At 60.4% G+C, this 21,040-nt stretch overlaps 1 protein-coding gene across 1 annotated transcript; it reads right to left on the reverse strand.

The window, feature by feature from the left end:
- Window positions 1-5,242: 5,242 nt before the first annotated feature.
- BATF (basic leucine zipper ATF-like transcription factor) lies at window positions 5,243-11,111 on the reverse strand. The gene is made up of 3 exons (XM_062577618.1): window positions 10,880-11,111; window positions 8,939-9,043; window positions 5,243-5,519 (listed from the first exon to the last, which is right to left on the reverse strand). Exons 1-3 carry the CDS (start codon window positions 10,943-10,945, stop codon window positions 5,310-5,312), a joined length of 381 nt encoding a protein of 126 aa, XP_062433602.1. The 5' UTR covers window positions 10,946-11,111; the 3' UTR covers window positions 5,243-5,309.
- Between the last annotated feature and the right edge of the window lie 9,929 nt (window positions 11,112-21,040).

The following is a 21,040-nucleotide window of genomic DNA, read 5'->3' on the forward strand; positions in this document are numbered from 1 at the left end:
TGCAGACAAAGGAAGCACAGTGCTATTTACTGGGAGAATGCCTCACTCTTTCACGTCATGTTTGGCTTTTTCTCTTCTCCCCAGCTTTTGATATATAAAAATGCTGTGCCTCTCAGCAGTAACTCCTGATCTTCTTTAGTCTCGGCCTGCAAGATTAGCAGCTCTACAGCATTCTTGTATGATGCTACTGTCAACGAAAATGCAGAAAAGAAAAACTGCTTAATACCAATGTAGTATTAAGAAGCAGGCATTCCTTTAATAGGCGCTGGGGGCGTACTGGGTGGAAATATCTCCTATGCCCCCACTACAATCATTTTAAAAAGCAGCCCTCTTTTATATATGAGCCTCTTTTATATATATAAACCTCTTTTGCAGGTTTGGTGCAATATGAAGGACATGATTCTTTTGCTGATGCGGGCTGGCAGCAGTAGCAGAAGTGACTTCTGAGGCAGGATTTGTGGAAGTCTATGAATACTTTGGAGCCACAGCAAAGTGGACCAGAGAGCTGCCTAGTCTGACCTTTGCCAAATGGAAGAAATGCACCTCTTCCTCTCCTCTGGCTACACGTGTACTGTGCTTGGGTAGTACCCCTTCTTTACCCCCAAGAGAGAAATTCGCAGTTGAATCAATTTAGAGGCAGGATGTCAGAGTGATGACAGCTGGGATCATAGCAGCTGTATACAGGATAAATGTACCTTCCCATGAGATGACAACTGGCACTATTTCTCCCCACCTTGGCAGCTGGCGCTTTGGGAGCTTGCAGCTGACCTGAGGAGAGGAATGCAGGAAGAGAGTATCAGGCATAAAGATTAGCCTGGGCTTCCCATCTGGGGAGATATGTTAAGCTTAAGTCAGCACTGAATGCCATATCTTCATTCATCTTACTGTAGAAAAAGCCCTGAAATGCTGATACTGAGAACTTGAAAAGTGCTGAGTGTGTGCTTTTAGGGGGATGGAAACCAGAAAATTATGGCATCCTCCATATTTTGTGACTTGCTTCCCTTCCGCACAGAGGTGTCTTGATGTCACATGCATAGGAGACGATGAGATTTGGTGAAGGCCTTAAAGGATAAGGTAACTCCTGTGTCCCCCAGTTCCCTATATTCTCTGACTATATCAACAAATATTTGCCACATCTCTGTATTGTCTTACTGCAGAGAAGGCACCAGCTGTGTAAATTTGGAGACAACATTCACCAAGGCTTCAAGAGCACCAGGGAAGCCCAGTGCCATCTTCCACCTGCCCTCACTGCTCTCCTAGGCTCAAACTGTCTTGGTTTCGGGTGGGTTAGCCAAGGGTATTTCCACAGTGGAGCCTTAGGGACAAGGCTACTGGGCAGAAATCCAGTCCAAGCACTTCTACAAGGGCTCTCCTGGGTATCTAATCAGTGAAATCCACCATTCTCCCCTCATATATGTAATATATTACAGAGAGTCAGTAAATGCAATTATGATTAGTTAGGACTTCAGCCAGGTCTATGGTTCTTTTTTAAGCATGGGAGTAGAGGGATAGTGTAGTGGCTATCACATCTGCTTTACATGCTGAAGATCCTGGTTCAAGCCCCAGTGGAACCAGCACCAGGAAATCTTTGGGAGGTTGGACTAGATGATCTCCAGAGGTCCCTTACAACCTTACTGATTCTGTCAGTTCTGTTACTGTGACTCTCTCCTGTGCTCAGTCCCTTCTACGATCAGCAGAGCACTGTCCACATGAGGCTCTGCTAGCACTGAAGGAACGGGAGGTGCTGGGGGATGCTGAGCTGAGCTCCCCACACCCTTCAGCGTTGGTGGAAACCTGCCAGAATCACAGAGCAGACCCAGCCCCTGGCCCAAAATACCGAATACTCAGGCCAAAGGCAACCACAGCTCTGTGTTTATGGTTGGGCCTGTACATCCTCTTTGGGCAGTGATTACACCCTTACCCGACCCTGGCCTTCACTCACACTCATTTTGATCCTCGCAGTCCTTTCCACAGTGCCTAGTAACAGCCAGGCTGTTCTTTTAAGACAGCTCTGCCATAGTGGAGTGCAAAAAGAAAAGTTTTTCAAAACTGAGGACAGCTGATGCCAGGAGAGCTCTGCTTTTGCCAGTAGAGGCCAGCACAAACGCAGTATTTCAGCAAGCATGTGCTTACTGGAAAGAGCAATCTTAAAACTTTCTACCCATCCTTCTTTCACTTAGAAATAGGGTCTCTGCACACTGTGAGCCTTCATCCTTTCTTTGCTGCTTTGAAAAACCTCTTAAATACAGGACTATATAGTGCACTGGAAAGGCACTGACACTAGGCCATCAAAACAGGGAAAGCTGCCACAGGCCCAGCCAGCACCCGACTTCACCTGTGTGCCCAGAACCCCTTTCCCGTGGACCAGCAAGCAGCAGACTGCTCCCTGGGGACGGGCGTGGAGAATACTCACACAGCCCTTTAGAAATGCAAGGTGCCACTGAAATGACATGCAAAAGGGTTTCTGCTGTGGATGGGAGACACAACGGAAGATGACTGCTGTGGCCACTGCCCGGCCCTTTGCCCTTTTTGAGCTAGCTGACAGTTCATCAGCTGACAACAGGGAGGGCCTGAAAGCTATTTGTGTGAGAAGAGAGGACAGGAGCCTAGGAAGGGGAAGCAAGACACAGCACAGGTAAAGATGGGAAGGAATCTCTTCACAGAGCCTGAACAAGCACCTGGCGCAGCTCTACAAATAGCCTCAGGAAAGGACCTTTAGCTGAGCTCTGGCTGGTGGACCTGAGCAGAGATGTTTCTGTGCTAAGGCCAGTCTCCCAGGGAAACCATTCTTCCTAACAAAGCAAGACACCTAACGATCACCAGAAACAACTGAGAGGATAAAAACCACTTGAGCCGTGCAGATCATCTTCTGTAGTCAGGTTTTTGAGGGCAAAAGACAAGTCAGACCGGAAGACATGTCCTTTAGCATCAACGTCTGTCTAGCGTTAGGCCAAAACGGCTGAGCACAATGCTGCTTGGAGGTCTTCCAGCTCACAGACAGCCATGTGTCTAGGGCAAGCACCCTAGATGATGATGCCAGGACTATTGTTTAGGTTCTGGAGAGGATGTTGTTGCAAATCTGTCTTCCAGTCTCACCACTTACCACTTATTTTCGTTCTGAGTTGCAGTAGCAAGTCTGAGACGTTACCAGTGGTAGTCTAGCAATTCTGTGGGCCATCAGGCAGAACCCCACCCAACCTGCAGGATCTCAGACTTTGATAGATTTGCAACAGAAGTATTGGCTTTGTATCTGTATGGGCACAGGCAATACATGTGTGTCAGGGTAGGCCCTTCTCCTAATCAAGGTTAATTGCAGTTAAAACCAATTTTAAAGCCACATGAAAACACTAAGGCTGGCAGGAAGGATGGAGATTCCCCAGTAGTATAGTAGAAACTGTGTTTAAAATCAACACAGGCTTTGTTAGGGCTCTGTTGCCTCCTCTGGTGAAGAAAGTGAGCCTACGGTGCTCTGCACAGCAGGCCCCAAGTGAGGTACAGTAGCTCTTTTCTCTGATTCCTTGTGACCCACTAAGCTTAGGGGCATCAGAGCCTAGGGAAGAGTGAGTGAAGAAAATGGGAGCAAACCCACCCAAAGCTGTAGGAGCAGAAGTAGATTTTCTAACAGCAAAACCAAGCCAAGTCCCGTAGAGCTGCTGATAGTTGTCTCTCCCAGACTTAAAGGGAGAAATCATAGAGAAATACAGTCTGCGAAGGGCCTTTGTAGCCTGGATGGCTCAAAGCACGGCCTGTGCAGGGGAGTAGCAGCTCTGGTTGTTCCATGAATGGATGGACGCTTAATGCGAGATTTAGGAGTGAGGGTGTTGTAGATAACAAGGATAGTATAAGACATACTGAAATTGCTCCCACTGATCTGTTTTTTTTTTGTTTGTTTGTTTTTTTTTTTTTTGGACATGGTTAGAATCTTTTTGCTGCCTGAAGGTGTATTCTGCTTCTTCAATATAACAGAAAACCCAGCTGCCCTGTTAGAGTAACCACCATCCTCACCTGTGTGAGCATCTCTTTCAGGGGGTTGTAGAGCGGTACAGTCTAGGGCATGATCACTGAGGGTGGGAATTGCTTTGTAGGGTGGCAACACCCAGGCTCACATGCTGGCAACCAGGTGTCTCAGGCCATGGTGCTCCCCATGCCAGCACATCAGCAGGAGGCAGGAGGTCCCAGGCATCTTCAACAGCCTATAGCAGGAACAATCCCAGCGCCTGCTAGACCCATCTGGGAAGTGCTCTCTGAAGGACAGGTGTGTTCGGTTGTCACCCTGCTCACTTGGGCAAGCTAGACAGAGCAGATGCGCACGGCACAGCACATTACAGACTTTCCCTAACTGCTCCTGAGGGCTGTGAAGGTGGGACGGCTGGCTGATTGGGGCGTTAGCTATAGAGACCATCCATAAGGGCAGGACTGTATTACCGTTAGGTCAGACCCCACAGAATTAATCCACCCTACACAGACATCCACGCTGCACTGGTTGTCACGTTAGAGGCTCCACCAGCCCACCAAGGCCAGCACAGGAGGTGACAGGGTAGGCGCTGTGCCTACATGCGGGCGAGGGGAGCACGCTGTCGTCAGAGGAGAGGCCGGGGAGTCAGCAGGAGTGAGAGCTGCGATACCGTCTGGCAACCCAGACTCATGAGCCGGGGCCAGCCTCGCAGCAAGGAGGATCCCATCTCCCCCAGCGACCCCACCACCCCACAAACCGATCCCCACGCGCACGAGCCCCGCTTCAGTGCAGGCTGCAGCGGCTGCCCCGGGTTGGACGCCAGCCCGTCTAGGGCTGCCCCAGAACACCACGCTCTCCCCCGCGGCTGCCGGCGATCCTGCTGCAGCACACGGGGCCTTAGGAGCGGCTCGACACGTTTTGGAAACAGAGGGTAAGCATTTTTGTTCTTTATTTTACAAAAATAAACCAGTTTTGCCCTGGTACTCTACGGCCCCCGGAATTCCCTGCCGCCCTGCTCCCTTTCCTCTCGCCGGAGCGCCCGCTGTTGCGCTCCCAGGCAGGCTGCCCCTCTGGCACACACTCCTGCAACGCCCAGCGCAAGCTCCAGGGGAGGCGGCTGGTGCCCTCCGGCGAATGTCTCCGCTCTGCCAGGACCCAAGCTGGAAACCGCCCCAGGGTGCCCTCCCGGTGGCTCTGCCGGGTCTGCGCAGGGGACGAGTCTTAGACAAGTCACTCGGAGCGTGCACTGTGAGAAGGGGTGTCTGTCTGTCCCTCTCCCGTGGGTGAAAGAGCGAGCCCCGCGCGGTGGCCGTGGCCGCCCGCCGAGCCCGCGGGCTCTGTGTCCGGCGGCGGCTCAGTGCTGGAAGCGTGGGGAGCTGATGTGGGGCTGGTGGAAGGAGTGCGTGGCGTAGAGCACCTCCGGGGGCGGCGGAGCCGCCGCGGTCAGGATGGAGCAGAGCGGCTCGTGGGAGCTCAGCATCGAGGTGAAGTGCTTCATCTCCTCCGTCAGCTGCTTGATCTCCCGGCGCAGAGCCGCGTTCTGCCTCTCCAGGTCTTCGCTCTCCTGTGGAGACAAAACCACAGGGCCGCCCTGAGCACGGAGCCACCGGGGTGAGCGGGGCAGGCGGGCGCGGGGCGGCACGGCGCGGGGGAGCGGGAGCCCCGGGGTGCCGCTGGCGCCCGGCTGCATCGAGCTGTTTGCGCTCGGGACGTAAGCGCGGCGAGCCCGCGCGTCCCCGGCACGGGGCACGGCGAGCCCGCGCGTCCCCGGCACGGGGTACGGTAACCTGCGCATCCCCGGCACGGGGCCCGGCAAGCCTGCGCATCCCCCGGCACGGGGCACGGTAACCTGTGCGTCCCCGGCACGGGGCACGGCGAGCCTGCGCGTCCCCGGCACGGGGCACGGTAACCTGCGCATCCTCGGCACGGGGCACGGTAACCTGTGCGTCCCCGGCACAGGGCACGGCGAGCCTACGCGTCCCCGGCACGGGGCCCGGCGAGCCTGCGCGTCCCCGGCACGAGGCACGGCGAGCGCCCAGCCCCGCCGGGAGGTCGCTGCTGCCGCGGGCGCGGGGCGAGCGGCAGCGGAAGGGCGCCCGGGGGCGGGGGTCGCTCCTCGCGGCCCCGCAGAGTTTCCAGAATGACATGTTTCCGGTAAAATCGGCGCGGAGCCTGGGCAAACCGCCCTCCCCCCGCCGGCAGGCCGGCCGGCGGGGCGGCGCGGCGGGGCTCGGGGGCCTCCGCGCCCGCTGGCCCCGGCGCCGCTTACGAGAAGTGACTGCGGCGGTGGCCGCCCAGGCTTTCTCGGCTGCTCTCACGCACCCGCGCCCGCCGGGGGGGAGGGCGCGCTGCATAACCGCCGTCTTCAGCCAGAAAACCACCTGCCGCAGCAAACCTGTCATTGCCCTGGAAAGAAAAGACTCACTGCTTCCTGCCAGCAGCCGGGGAAACCAGCCACACCGCGCGAGCGCGGAGGGGGAGACGCTTGAGTCAGAAGAAAAGAGAAACCGAGGCCTCAGAAGAACAGAATTATTACTGTTATTAATAATAACAACAACAAAGGGATTAACAACGATGCCGAGTCTTGTCTCAAAGATCCCGAGCACATCACGGTCTTCCCTACCTCCACCGCTACCGAAACGCAGCTGGGAGCACCCCGGCGCCGGGCACCCGCTGCCGGCGGCCCGGGGCAGGACCGACGCGCAGCATCCGCAGGCAGACGCCGGGAGTCCAGGCCAGACGGCCAAAGCGAGACGCAGCGGTCAGCGCCCAGAGATCCTGAAACCGCCTCCTCCGCCTGCTCTCCTGGCCGTGGGGCTGTGCCCCCCGGCACCCGCCGCTGCAGAGCAGAGCTGCCACCCCTCTGCCGCCCGGAGGTGCCCGCTCTCCGCGGCTGCGGCACCTTGCCCAGCCACTGTTTACAGCAGCTATCGCACGAGGACCTCGCAAAGGAAATTAGCATCGCTCAGACGTGGCATGACCAACATTTGGAAAACATGACCAACATTTATCTCAGGAGCTGATCGGAATCACCAGGGGGCTGGGAAATCCCAAGCTCCTGGTGACTCATTCCCCTCAAGATAAAAGCCACAATGTCCTGGGGCAGATGGACCTGCTGGGTCCTTTCCTACCACCAGTAGCCCAAGCAGAGCCCCACTCCTTGAGCAGAACCAGATCAGAGAGAGATGTGGCCCCCAGTGCTGAGCCAACCTGAGCACTCAGGGAACGAACCCGAGAGCAGTGGAGGGTCACTGTGAACAAGAGACTGAAAAAAACTTAGCAAAAATTCAACATCCATCCTCTAGTTATCGCTGTCTCTTCCTCTGGCTGTCTCCCTGGCTGCGAGCATCCTCTCTTCATCCTGTAAGACTGAGCTTAGCCATGCTCCTCCTGTCCTGTGTTCGTTAGACACTGGGCAGGCAAGATGTCTGGTATCGCGGTGAGCGGAGCAGCAGGAACCACCTAAGTGTTTTATGGTCTGCCCTAAGTAGAGCTGCCCATTTCTTCTTGGTGCACAGCTAGCAAGGATTTTCCTGGGAGACGATCGGAGCTCGTATCCACCTCGAGGATTGTCTTGGAGAAAGCACCAGCCCCAAGGAGAGGGTGTCCTACTTCATCCCTCTCACACAGTCACCCAGAGCCACTGCTGCTGACAGCCCTAAACCAATCAGCCTACTGCCAAGTCAGCCCAAGAAGGATCATTAGCTACTGATAAAAGAGTAAAATCTCTGTCTTACACAGCTCTAAGCAAAGAGTGGGGGCACTCAGTAGGAAGGAAGGTTCAGAGCCAGCTTCTCAAGAATTCTTCCCAGAAATGGGGATTTAGGGGAGATGAAGAACACTAAGTCAAAGGATAGTTTCTAAATAGTTTCCACTTTTCAAAGGGTAGCCAACCCAGCACAGGGACACAGAGGTCTCTGCCTACGGCAGGCTGCACGTTCGCCTTCCAGCTCACCACTTACCCATGGCATTTCACTTACCAAAACGCAAAATGGCAAAGGAGCCCAGCCCCTCTTCTCTGACACTGCCCGCAAAATGCTGCCCAAGTACATACAACCAGAAGTGACCATTCCTCCCAAAGAGCTAAAACCTAGTTCTTCATGCCAGGCAGAGCTGCATGGGTAGCCTGCCCACAGTGCCACTGGAGGGGAATGGGACAGCAGGGCTGAAACCAACAGAGGGAAAATCCGTGCTACACAACAGGAAAAGCTTCCAGATACTGTACAGTGTTAGATATAGAAAGGGATTCAAGCTCTACCCTGGGATATTTAAAATACTAGAAAATGAATCGTGTTTAGGTATCCATACTGTGTAGAGTCCCAGGGAATCAATTCTGCGTTGCACAGTCATCCGCAGCAGTGAGTACAAGGTGCCATCATCTCAGAAAGGTAGCATCATGCGCTGGTGTGTGAGTGATGGCACGAAGGACAAAAGCAGGGAGAGTCAGCCCATGTGCGTCTGTGTGTTCAAAGAGCTTCTGACCCAGCTGGCCAGAAGAGGTTATGTTGGAGTAAGACATAAAGTCTTGTTATGAATTCAAAAGTGTCTGCAAAACTAAGGGCTTCAGTGGCCATTGTCATTTCTGATGGATGGTGACAGTAGGACCCCCCAGGTATGAACCCTGGCAGCAGATCTGTGTGTGCCAGAGGAGGGGACATCCCATGGGCGATGAAGGTGGCAGGTACCAGTGACACTGATCAAGCCTTGAGATGAAGCCTATGACGTGTGGCAGCTAAAGCAAAGGATTTCTCTGCGGACCTGCTGAAGGGGAAGTGTCTTTGGGCATCTGAATGGACAAACCCTGCCCTTGCCTGGGTTGTGTGCTTTGGCTGCTGCTGGCGCTAACTTTTACATCCTGCCCTGGTCCCTGCTTTTCCCGTCCTGCCTAAACTGAGCACCTCTGCTCTGAGTCCCCAGAGTAAAAGCACGTTCCTCCCAAGTGAGCCTCAGCACTGAGGATGGAGAAAGGATGGGAGTGCTCACCAAGTGCAGCGTGTCTGCTTTCTGTGTCTGCCTCAGGCGGCTCTTCTGGGCAGCGATGCGGTTCTTCTCCCGCCTCTGGACTTTTCTCATGTCATCAGAAGAGTCCTAGAGAAACACGAAGCATGGAAATGACAGGGTGTCCCCTTGCTCCCCTTGCACCTGCTGTGCACGGGTGAGGGACTGGGAGAGGTGGGAAAGGGAGACAGCAGAGCAGCCCCGAAGGAACATCCTTCAAGCACAGGGCATGAGACACAGCTCCTGAGCATCAGGGTAAAGCCCTATGCCAGGAAGGTTGATGCTCTTAGCATCCCTGTTGCCAGAAGGAGCAGATCTGATACCTTCATCATCCTGGCACAGCAGGAAAGAGATAAATCTCCCTTTACTAAGATACAGATGTGAGATATGTCTTGAGGGACCAAGATAAGACTGTATCCCAAACAGACAATTTAAATAACTTGTACAGTGAAACTTTTTCTTCCCCATCTCTCTGCTGAGATATGACACCACAGGCATTCCAGCTTCTTGCTGGACCATCTTTCTGGACAGTCAGCCTCTTTTCCTCCCTTTCATTCCTGTAGGTATGGTGTCATCCCCTCCACCACCCTTCTTCTTTGCTTGTTGCAGACCATTACAGTGCAATGTGCGCCCTTAAGACACTGCTAGACAGACTCAGTGCTCTTGTTTTTCCCCCACATCTCAGTTGCTCCAGCTCTCTCATCTCTATGCTTGCTCTTTTCTGGTGTTCCTCAGTAGCAGCATCTAGCTCTACCACGCTGACTGCAAAACTCTTAAGCCTTTTGGGCAGAGAGGTGCACACTTCTCCTTGCTCCAGGTCACGAGCCTCATGCAGCAGCAGATCCCTGCTCAGATCTGGTCCTTCTGCTGCCTTCTGACAGTTAAAACCGTCATTCAGACTCTTTCATCTTCTATTTTCACATTGTCACTGTCTCTTTTGTGGACTCCCTAACATTCACACCACTGCTCCCCCACAGGACTATGAAACTCAGCCACAGAAGTTATCTTCCCAGCCCATCAGTCTGTCCACATCCTCTCTCCCCACACACCCCGCCCAAGAGCTTTTCTTTCCTTTGAACCTAACCGTTTTATCCTTCCCTTCAGTGCCTTGCAAATCTCACAGCTTTGGCAGCTCCCAAGTCTTGCAGCAAATCTGATCCTCATCCTTCAGCAGCTTCTCTGCTTAATCCCCCTCTGCGCCCGGATGCCTCCCTATCCCAGGTCAGAAGCCCTGATCGGCTGCCCTGATTGTCCGTGAGATTTCTGGGCAAAGTCTCAGATACTTGCTTGTGTTTCCAGCTCTAGGCAGAGAGCAAATGATAACTATAATAAAGCTTAGCCAGAGAAGGAGGTGGAAATACCCTGAGCAAAAGACCTACCACTAAGGCACTCTATGCAACAACAGGAAAACTCTGTCCAGCGCTACTCTGAGATGAAAAGCTTCTGAGGCTGAACAGAGAAAGGGCAGACCAAAAGTGGCAAGGCCTTTCCTGGTCCCCAAGTGGTGTCCGAGGCAGCAGGAAGCCCTCAGGGCCCCCCGGGCCCTTCAGGTCTGTGGAGAGGAGGTGAGTGTTCAGGCTCTTCACAAAGCACCTCCTGCATCGTGGCTTCCTGGCTGCTGGCTGACGGGTGGACATCATGGCCCACCATGCCCAGGGTCCCAGGTGTCCCTGGCACGGCCCCAGCTAACATGCTTCACTTCTCCTCCTGCCTTCTGCACGGCAGCCGCGGCTCCCGCCCCGGGCTCACCGCTCGGCTCCGCATCACTCTCCCCCCGCAGCCGTTCCTAGAAAGCCCCGCCGTAGCACGCTGCGAACACGCCAGCGAAGGATGCCAGTCTCTTACCCTTCCTGCCGAGCACACGGGCCCCTGGCCACCCGTGAAGGACGGCGGGGAGCGGGAGGGCTGCGGAGGGATCCCCCTTACCTGCTTGCTGGGAGGGGGGGACTGGCTGAAGCTGCTGGAGTCGCTGCTGTCGGAGCTGTGGGGCATGGCTCTGTCTGCCTCCCCGTGGCCTCTTTGGCTTCCTTTACACTCTTGAAGCGCTTGGTTTTTTTCTGGTTTTCCTTTCTTTCTCCCTTGCCCTTCCGTGTCTCCCCTGAGGTGCTCCTTTGCCTCCCTGCGCTCGTCCTTCCCCGTGGCTCGTTGTCCTTCTTCCCGCTCTCGCTGACACTTTCTCTGCCTCTCCTCTCCGAGCCTCTGCACCTTCCCTTTAGGTCTCGGCCTCCTGTGGTTTCTCAGAACCTACGGGATGGAAGCTGAAAGTCACGTGGCCGGAAACTCTAAGGCGAAGAAGAGTTACAGAAGAAGAAAAAAGAAGAGAGAGAGAGAAAAAAAGCACATCTGGGAAAAACGAGCTTCAAAATAGCCTGAAAAACCCCCGAAAAACACCTTCAGGCGTTTTGAAAAACAGCGATACGGGTTTCCTCTGAGACAAACAGCAGAGATGTAAAGGAAGAAAAGCCCCAGCTCTGGCGGTGAAACTTGGACCCTCAAAGGAGGGCAGAGCGGAGGAGGTGGTGCTGGGAGCCCCAGAAATTCCAGCCGCAGGAGGAGCAGAGCCGCACGCGGCACCAGCAATGCGCGGGCAGGGCGGTCCAGTGCCAGGCAGCCTTTGCTGCCCGAGCCTGGCCAGGGAAATTCCCAGGCAGCCTCCCACACACGTGCAACCCACCCACCTCCATCCCACCACCCTCAACACCACTGTTGCAGGTCCTGGGGACGAGGCCAGCACCTTTGGCAAGTGCCACGCAGAAGCTGTTTGTGCAAATGGCTCGTGTACGCACTCTGAAGCACCAAGCTCACCTAAGAAGAAAGACTTAGGATCACAGGGAGGACAGGTTTTGGTAGAAGCCATATTTTCTATAGGACAAAGCTCTTTTTAACTCTTTGAACCGTGAATCAATACCTCACCACTGGGCCGTAGGGGAAATAGTATCATCCCCGGTACCCAGAAAACACTGTAAAGTGATAATGGTGCTACAGACCCAGAAGGAAACCGAGACCTATTTGTCCCTCCACACCATGGCAAGAGTTCAGCTTTACCGCTGGGGAACTGAGGCTGTCGCCATGGGTCCAGGCTCCCTGTCTGCTCTCTCCAGCCCCTTCTCAGCACAGCTGGTACTAGGGGACACGGCAGCAGCGCAGGGGACAGGAATATTGTGGCACGCTGGGGCAATCCTGCTGTTCTCCCTCTGCCGGTGCTCGTCTTGACTAACGGCCCCCAGGCAGCAGTGAAGAGGAGCTGTTTTCCGTCTGTTGTTTCTCCCCCAGTCTATGCCTACTGGGACTATTTCCATCCTCAGTATGGGCCTCGGTACACCTGAAACAGCCCCTGGGACAGCAGTGCCCCAGGAGTGCCCTCTGGGACCTCACACTAGAGGGTCTGGAGGTGACTGTGCGGGGGCCAAGGGGCTGCCAAAAAGCATGGGCAGTTTGCCTTCTCATCTGCTCATGACACCAGAACCGAGGGAAGAACCGTGCCCACACACCAACGGGGCAGTGCTCACACCATAGCTTGGCTTCATCCTGCCTCTTCCTCCTCTCATGTGCCATGTTCAATTATCCCATGTTCAACTATCTTTTCTCATATATCTTCACCTCAGTTGCTTACTTTGTTCTTTTTCTGGGTTGTTGCTCCCAGCTCATCCGTGACTCCAGGCTGTGTGCACTCTCACCATCTCTGCCAGCACATCACAGCATCACAGAATCACAGAAGGGCTGAGGTTGGCAGGGACCTCTGGAGATCACCTAGTCCAACCCCCCCTGCTCAAGCAGGGTCGCCTACAGCATGTTAGACAGGGTTGCATCCAGGTGGGTTTTGGAGATCTCTGGAGAAGGAGACTCCACAGCCTCTCTGGGCAACCTGGTCCAGTGCTCTGGACCGTGGTACGGCAAGAAACTCCCAGCAGCAAGGGGATGAGACGCAGTCAGCCACTGAAGCAAAAGTTTGGGGAGTTTTGTGTGTGCCGCCTTATTGCAGTACAAACATACAAGCTGAGGTGATCGTGGCTGGCGCTCGGTGCAGACTTGTGTGGGCATTCCTGGTGTTTCTTCCCAGCTTTGCCACTCAGAGGGACAACACAGGAACAAACAAGGCCAGAAGAGCGAGGCACGTGCAGCTACCGGCCTGCCGGCTCGGCGAGCTGCCTGGCCTCGTTCTAGCAGCGTAGCCGTTGGCGTTTGTGTATGCCCATCCACTTCCCTTTCCAGAGGGGTCCTGCGGCGCCGGTGCAGTACCTTTGGCTGCTCTCTGAGCGTTTGCAGAGCCTTGACGGGCTCTGTTTCCAGAGCGTGCTGCAGGGAAACGCTGGGAGCCTCCGCAGACGAGGGAGCGCAGCCCACGCTCTCACGTGTGGCTCCTGGGGCTTGCTTGCTCAGCACGAGACGTCCTGAGGGAGCCCGGTCCCTGGAAGCACTGCCGCGAAGGCCGCCAGGGCTCTTCGGCACACGTCTGGCTCCACGAACAGAGCAGCCGAAGCGCCGGGGGCGAGCGGGCTCCGGAGGACTCGCCCGCGGCGCCGCAGGAAGCCGTGTCAGCGCGGAGCGGTGAAGTCGGGCCTCCCCAGCCGCAGGCTAGCAGCCGAACCATCGAACCATCCCCTCGCTCGCTGTATCACCACACTTCCTCTGAACTCTTCGACCCCACGCAGCGCTTCCTTTCCAGGAAGCGGCGGCTGGATTCCCGCCGTCCCGGAGAAGCCCACGCTCTCGCGCGGCACGCAGAGCTCGGGCAGCCCACGCCGCGGGCGCGAGCAGCCCCGCGGACCCTTGCCGGCAGCTCCGCGAGGCGCTGCTGCTCAGGGTGGGACGGAGACAGCTCCCTTCTCGGGGAGAAATGCCAGCGCTCCGTTTTAGGGCGAACGAGCGGAACTCGTGCCTTGCGTGCCGAAGCCCAGCAGCCCAAGGGAGGCATGGAGCGCTTCCGCAGGACGCGGGGAAGCTCCCTGTTGAGGCACCAGCTGGTCCAGGCCGTACGAACCTGGCCAGGACCTTGCCATGGGCAAAACTGACCCACTGAGTCACCACAGAGCAGTCCTGAGCCACGCCGGGCTGCGCTCGTGGTGCCCCTTTGGGGCAGGCCGAAACATCTGGGGAACGAGCACGAGCGCAGGAGGGCGTTCAGACGCTCGCCCGTGTCTCTCGGGCTGGAGACCGAGGCCGAGAAAGGCTGTACCGCGGGGCAGCTCCGAGCTGCCCGCGTCCGGCGCCGCGCAACCCGGGACCTGCGAACAGCGCCCCGACCTCCCGCCTGGGATCGCTCGGCTCTCTCGAGCTCGGCCGCGGCAGCGGCGAGGTCCTCAGCAGGGGCGCCGGCGAACTCGCTGCACGCGTGAGGGGCGCAGAGCTGGGGCGTTTCTCCGGGGTCCTCAGGGGCGGGATGAGGCTCAGCAGTCCTGCGCCGGCCCGTCCTGAGCAGCACGGGCACTCCAGGAGGGAGCCCCGTGCCCCGGCGCCTCCAGCCGGCGCTCGGCCAGGCCGGCTGCGGGGAGGGGGGGGCCGGGAGGCCGCGGTCGGAGCGATCCCGGCTGCCGAGACGGGGTCCGAAAGCAGCCCGACAGAGTCCGGCGAGAGCAGACGCCAGCGGCGGCTCGTGAGACGCGCGTGCACGAGGTGGGGACCAAGCGGCCAGGCAGGGAAGCGCCGGGGCCGCGCCGAACCGACGTGCCGTGCCGGCAAACGCGGAGCGGCTGCGGTGGGGCCAGGCGTCGCCCGGGCGTGCTGGAGCCGGGGGCGAGAGGACAGCCGCCCTGCGCTGCCTCTGCTGGGTCCCAGCAGCGAGCGGTGCGGAGGAAAGCGACACAGAGGGTGAATCTGCCAAACCTCGTGCTGGGAGGAGAGAGAGAAGAACCCGGGCATGTCTAGCCTGCGACAGCGAAGTGCTGGGGGCGGCGGGGCGGGGGCAGAAGGCGCACTCCTCGATCTGCCGTAATGGAAAGAGTGGTCGACCGTCCTCCGCGCGCCCCGCGCGGGCTAGGAGCTGCCGACCCTGGACCGCCACAAGGGAGGCCCAGGTCAGAGCTCTGAAACCCACCTCAAGAAGTTACCGACTTCAACCTCCTGTAAACCACCGAGGTTGTTTCTGCTTCACGTGTACCATTTTATGCAAATAATTTCTTACGCTGTTTGGATGGGCGCAGCAATTTGCACGTCATCCCCCACGCGAGTGCCGAGGGCTCCTGTGTGGGACTGGGTGCTGGTAAGAGTCGGTAAGCGAACGGCGGCATGAGCGAGGTCTGTGCTCTGTGCTGGAGCAGCTCCTGCCCCGGCCCGTCCTGCCCACGCGCCTCTGCGCTGTCCGCCCGGGTGACGGGGCGGCCCGCGTCCATCGCCTCCGGCACACCGTCTCTGCTGAGCTAGTGCGAAGCACGGCAGGGAGGCTGCGGCGGGGGAGCTCCCACTGCGCCCCGCCAAATTCATCCCACCCAACGCGCGGCAAAACCTGCCACGAGCGCCGGCGGGCCGTAGTGGGCAGCCTGCCGATGCGCAGGAGACGCCAGCTCGCGCACCGACCCTGTGACAAGCGACAGGGGCCACGCCGAGCGCCGAGCAGCCCGGAAAGCCCAGAGCCGGCGGCGGCGAGCGTGCCGCCTTCGCCCCCCGCGGCCTGCTGCGCGCTGCATCGCGCCGGCCTCCCGGCCCCCGGCCCGCTGCCCTGCGCCGAGACCCCGCCTTGGCCACACCGTGACCCGTCGCCTGCCCAGTGTCTGCGCGAGTGCTCCGCTAGTACTAACGAACTTGTTCTTGCAGCCACCTTTCCAGTGGGGGGGGGAGTTATCCCCGTTTAACACGGCAGAAACAAGAGACAAAGGGGGATTTAGGTTGTGAGTATTCATTGATCTGGGACAAACAGTTTGAACCAACTAGGATCAAAATTTTCAGCCTTTTTAGCTCTGTAGCACTTGGTTGAAGCAAACCCCAGCTCCTGATGCCTGTAACTGCAGCTGCAAGCTCTTAACACTTCTGCAAACGAGCCCCAGCAAATGCGGAACACGGGGCGGCTCTGAGAGCGTCTGCTTATGCAGCTCACGGAGCAGCTTCGAGGCAGGGCAGGACCGATCCGGCCCTCCGGGGAGGTGCGAAGTGTCCTGCCCAAGGAACTGCCCTTCCTCATGCTGCAGCCGTTGAGGACAAGGCGTTGCACTGGCAGACGGGGTGTTTCCCAGGCGCCTCGCAAAGCGGGCCGCCCCGCTGAGCGGATCGCGGTCTCCTCCGGCAGAGGTGCCACCTGCGTGCTGAAGAGGTGGTAATCAAGACACATGCACAAGGCAGCTGACATAGATTGTCCAGCCAAACCCATCGCTGCCAATTTCTAAGCCTTTGGTACATGTCTTTGCAATTCAATGATTCTTCTAACATCATTACTGTGCTTTTTATGTGTTATTGTCTGTGTTTTAAAAGAAACAAACTACGGAAAGGAAAGCCCCAACCTGCTTGCGTTCAGAGCAGGACACGGAGCTCCGGGTCGCTGGTCCGGCTGGCCCCGTGGCCGGTGAGTCCCCGGGGCGCAGCCAACCTGGCCTGGTCAGCGCGTCCCAGCCGAGGGGGTGTCTCAGTGGCAGCCAGGAGGTTTTCAGGATCTGATCCCCAACAGATACGACAGTCTCAAGGCACAAGTATCAGAGCCCAGACTATTGATGGGGTGAACCACAATTTCCTCCTCCTCTCCAGAGCTGGATAGAATCAGTTGCGCGGGCAATTAGTTGAGCAACATCTAATTGCTTCCTAGCAAGGACTTTGCAGCTCACGAGCAAGCACTCGGATTACTCTTCCAGGCGGTGAGAAGAGCCTTTGGTCAGCGCCTCCCAAAGGCCGGTGAAGTACTGAGAAGTCGAGACTTTCCCCGTTGGTGTCGCGGGCCCTGTCTGGCCCTTGGGATCTGGCCAGGAGCTACCGGAGCACCCAGCCTCGCTGGGTACCGCCACTCCGGTGGCACCGAGCGGGCTTCGCCCCCCAGACACCCCCCCGGCAAGACCGGGTGTCTGTGCTTCCGCTGCCTCGGGCTGAGCCCCCCGGCCGAACTACCCAAGCGCGTGGACGGGGGCTGCGCAGGGGTGCAGATGTTGTCTGACGGTTTGACTCATCTCGGTGGCAGTCTCGTTCAGCGCTGGTGGGGAAGGCCCAGAGAGGAAGGGCAGCGACCCGTTTAACCAGAGTGGCTGATCCGCCCAGGGGCACACCTACCGGTGCTGGTCAGGGCCGGTGCACGGCCCGGCGTGCGCGCTCGCCGGCCGCACGCGCGCGTGACCGGGCAGCCCTGCCGCCGGGCACCGTGCTCCCACCCCGGGCTCGGGCTGCTGCTACCGGGGATCCGCGTCGACCAAAGGGCAGAAGCGTCACGCACGGGGGTGGCCACGGCCTGGGCGGGAGCAGCCGGCGTCCGCGGGGCACAACTGCTCGCAGCCGTGCCCCGGCGCGCGAGCGCGGTACTCCACTCCTGAGTTAATACGTGGCTCCTAAACGCGGGGCTTGGCCGGGCTGCTCCGAGCCCATCCGGAGGGAAAGGGCCCTTCAGCAGCGCCCCGGGAGGCGGGAAGCCCTGCCGAGCGCCGGGCGCAGCCGGCGCAGGGCACGTTCTCGCGGCCGGGCCCCAGACGCTCACCGGCGGGGCCCGGGGCGAGTGCGGCTCTGCCCGCGCCCCGCGGTGCTGCCGGGGCTCTCGCCGCCCGCCTCCCCTAGACGGGGCGTTGCGACGGCGGCGCCCTGGCCGGCGCTCGGAGCGTCCCTGGCCGCTGTGCGACGCCGGCCCCGCCGAGGCGCCGTGCCCAGCGGCGCAGCCCGGCACGCGGCTCCGGGACGAGCGAGCCGCCCTGCCGCTCCTCCGAGCGCGGCGCGGCGCTGCCACGCAGCGTCCGGCTCGGCCCTGGCCCTGCACCGCTCCTGCCGCGGCGGCGGGAGCCGAGGGACCCGCGCCGCCCCGCTCGGCGCCGGCCCCAGCCCGCGTGCGCGTCTCCGGCCTGCGGGACGGAGCCGCCGGATGAACCGGGCCGCGCGGCTGGCGGGAGGCCTCCCCCGAGGGACGGGGACGTCTCGTCCTCGGGAACCGGCCGCGTAACGGCAGCAGGGCAGAGCCCGGCTCCCCCTCCATCGCAGAATCCGGCAGCCCCTGGGCCGAGCGGGCTCACCGGCGCCGCAAGGCAGCCTGAGCAAGGGCCTCCTCTTGCAAGCTCCTCGGGCCGCCCGAGCTCAGCACCGTCGCGCGAGGAGCCGAGCAGCTGCCGCTCCACCCCAGCCCCACAAAGCCTCCAAGGCATCTGGGCCCGCAGCGACGCTGCCCCGGTCCCCCGAGGGCTCCTGACCTTTCCACTCCAAGCAGGCTTCCAGCAAATCCAGCCAGTGCTGCTGGAATCGGGTCTACGGCAAAGCGGCCGCAGGAACTGCAGCGTCAGGAGTCAGGACTTCCCCTGCCAGCGCCGCAGATGACAACTCAGCAAGTTCATTCTGCAGAAACCAGATAACATCAGCGCAGGGTGGTGGTTACCGGCGAAAGAGCCCGTTCCTGAAGCTTCATCTGCGACACGGCAGGCTGCAGCGAAACCTCGCCGTCAGACAGGCCCCGGCCTGGCCTGGGCGCGGACCCCGCTGCGAGCGGCTGCTCCCCGGCCTTCCCCGCGCCCCGCCGCGCCGCGCGCCCGCCTGGCCCCGGCCCCGGCCCCGGCAGCCGCAGCCGGGGAAGCCCGCCGGCAGCCACCGCCGGGCGGTTTGGCCTTGCAGCTGCTTCTGGAGCGGAGCGGGGCGCGAGCGGGCACCGCGGGGCTGCCCTCGGGCACCCACGGCCGGAGCGGGGCCGCGGGCAGCGGGGCCGGGCTCGTCCTGGCCGGGGCGCCCGGGGCGTCAAACCGCCCGGAGGGTCTCGGCGGGGGGGGGGGGGGCGCTGCGGGGCCCCGCGACCGCCCACGGGCCTGGCTGGGCCCGGCGCCGGGGGGGGGGAGCTGGGGGCTTCGGGGGGTCCCGGGGCCTGGAGGGGGGGCCCGGGCCCGGGCGGGGGGCGGCGGCGTCGGGGCGCCCCGAGCTCGCGCCGCCGGAGCCGCCGCCGGAGCTGCCGGGCGGCCCGCGGCGACCCCTGGCGGCCGCGGCGGCACCGCGCACCGGGCACCGGCACCGGGCACCGGCACCGCGCGCTGGGCACCGCGCACCGCGCACCGGCACCGGCACCGGGCACCGGCACCGGCACCGCGCGCTGGCACCGGGCACCGCGCACCGGGCACCGGGCACCGGCACCGCACACCGCGCACCGGGCACCGCGCACCGCGCACCAGGCACCGCGCACTGCGCACCGGGCACCGGCACCGGCACCGGGCACCGCGCACCAGGCACCGCGCACTGCGCACCGGGCACCGGCACCGCGCGCTGGGCACCGGGCACCGCGCACCGGGCACCGGGCACCGGCACCGCACACCGCGCACCGGGCACCGCACACCGGGCACCGGGCACCGCGCACCAGGCACCGCGCACTGCGCACCGGGCACCGGCACCGCGCACCGCGCGCTGGGCACTGGGCACCGGGCACCGCGTGCTGGGCACTGGGCACCGCGCACCGCGCACCAGGCACCGCGCGCCAGGCACCACACACCGGGCACCACGCACTGGGCACCGGGCACCGCGCACCGGGCACTGGGCACCACGCACCGCGCACCGGGCACCAGCACCGCGCACTGCGCACCGGGCACCCTGCACCACGCGCCCGCCACCAGGCACCGCACACCGCGCGCCGGGCACCGGCACCACGTGCCAGGCACCGTGGTCCGGGCACCACGCACTGGGCACCATGCACCGCGCACCAGGCACTGCGTGCCAGGCACCACGCACTGCGCACTGCGTGCCAGGCACTGCACGCTGGGCACCGCACGCCGGGCACCGGGCACCAGGCACCGCACGCCGGGTACTGTGCACCGCGCACTGGGCACTGCACACTGCATGCCGGGCACGGCACACTGGGCACCAGGCACCAGGTATCAGCAACCGGGCACCAGGCATTGGGCACTGGGCACCGGGCAGCAGGGCACCGGGCAGCAGGCACCCTGCACCACGCACGGGGCAGTGGGCAGCAGGCACCGGGCACCGCGTACTGTGCACCGGGCAGCAGCTGCAGCGTGGCGCCCAGGTCCGGGGACCCGGGAGCACCCCGGGGCTCCCCGCAGGGTCTAGGGCAGGGCGCCGGGGAAGCCCAGGCGACGGACCAAGTGGGGCAAGGGAGCAAGTGAGTTGGGAGAGACGCCGAAAAAGGGAGGGCTAAAGGGAACGAAGCAGGTGGCAGCTCAGCGCCCTTCCCTGGCCCCGTGCTTGGGCACCGCAGCGTAGCCCAGGCGCCTTCAAACCCGGCTCCGAGCAGCCCCGGTGCCGAGGGGACGGTGCGTCAGCGCGGGCTGAGCGCACGGGGCTGCAGGCCGCGGGCGCTGCCAGCGACGGGGCCTGCGGCGGAGCTGGGGCCACCTGCCAGGGGGCCGCCTCGAGCGGCTACTGCGGGAGCAGTATATATATATGTATATATTATATATAATTTTTTATATATATATATGTATAGTGTATATATATAATATAAATATATATAATTTTATATATATATTCATATACATATATATATATATGTATGTATGTGTGTGTGTGTGTGTGTATATATATATATATGTATATATAAATTTTTCCCAGCAGACTTCCAACCTGACAAGCCGGAGAGGCAGGGCAGGATCAGGCCATCCAGGCTGCTCCCGGTCACGCGAGCGCTGTGCAGCTACATGGGAGCTCATAAAAGGAGCTTTCCGCCCGTGCTGGGCCGCGTGTCCGTCTGCACACGCGCGTGCACACTCCTGCCGCGGTGGGTGCTCACGGCATCGCTGCTGGCTGGCGCTGGGGACAAGCAGCCGCTTGCTGGCACCCGCCGCGCTGGCGGCTCCCACGCCGAGGCCCGTCCCGGGAGAGGCTGGGCGCCGCGCAGGTGGGGGATGCCCGAGGAGCCTGGCCGACCTTTGAAGCGCGTCCCTCGTGTTTTCCAAGTAAATCCCCGTTACCGGCGCTCGCACAAATAGCGCAGGGCACGCAGGTGGGCGGACGGTGCCGCAGGTACGGGGCTGCTGCTCGTGGGGGCCG

This window comes from Rhea pennata, chromosome 5, assembly GCF_028389875.1.
Source record: "Rhea pennata isolate bPtePen1 chromosome 5, bPtePen1.pri, whole genome shotgun sequence".
Classification (NCBI taxonomy): Eukaryota; Metazoa; Chordata; class Aves; order Rheiformes; family Rheidae; genus Rhea; species Rhea pennata.

What these genes read in the sequence shown, in the direction of transcription:
- BATF (XM_062577618.1), bottom strand. Translation starts at nt 10,945, where the DNA reads ATGCCCCACAGCTCCGACAGCAGCGACTCCAGCAGCTTCAGCCAGTCC. An exon ending in CCCCCCCTCCCAGCAAGCAG is followed by an intron (nt 9,044 to 10,879) that starts GTAAGGGGGATC and finishes GTGTTTCTCTAG; the next exon opens with GACTCTTCTGATGACATGAG. An exon ending in AAGCAGACACGCTGCACTTG is followed by an intron (nt 5,520 to 8,938) that starts GTGAGCACTCCC and finishes TTGTCTCCACAG; the next exon opens with GAGAGCGAAGACCTGGAGAG.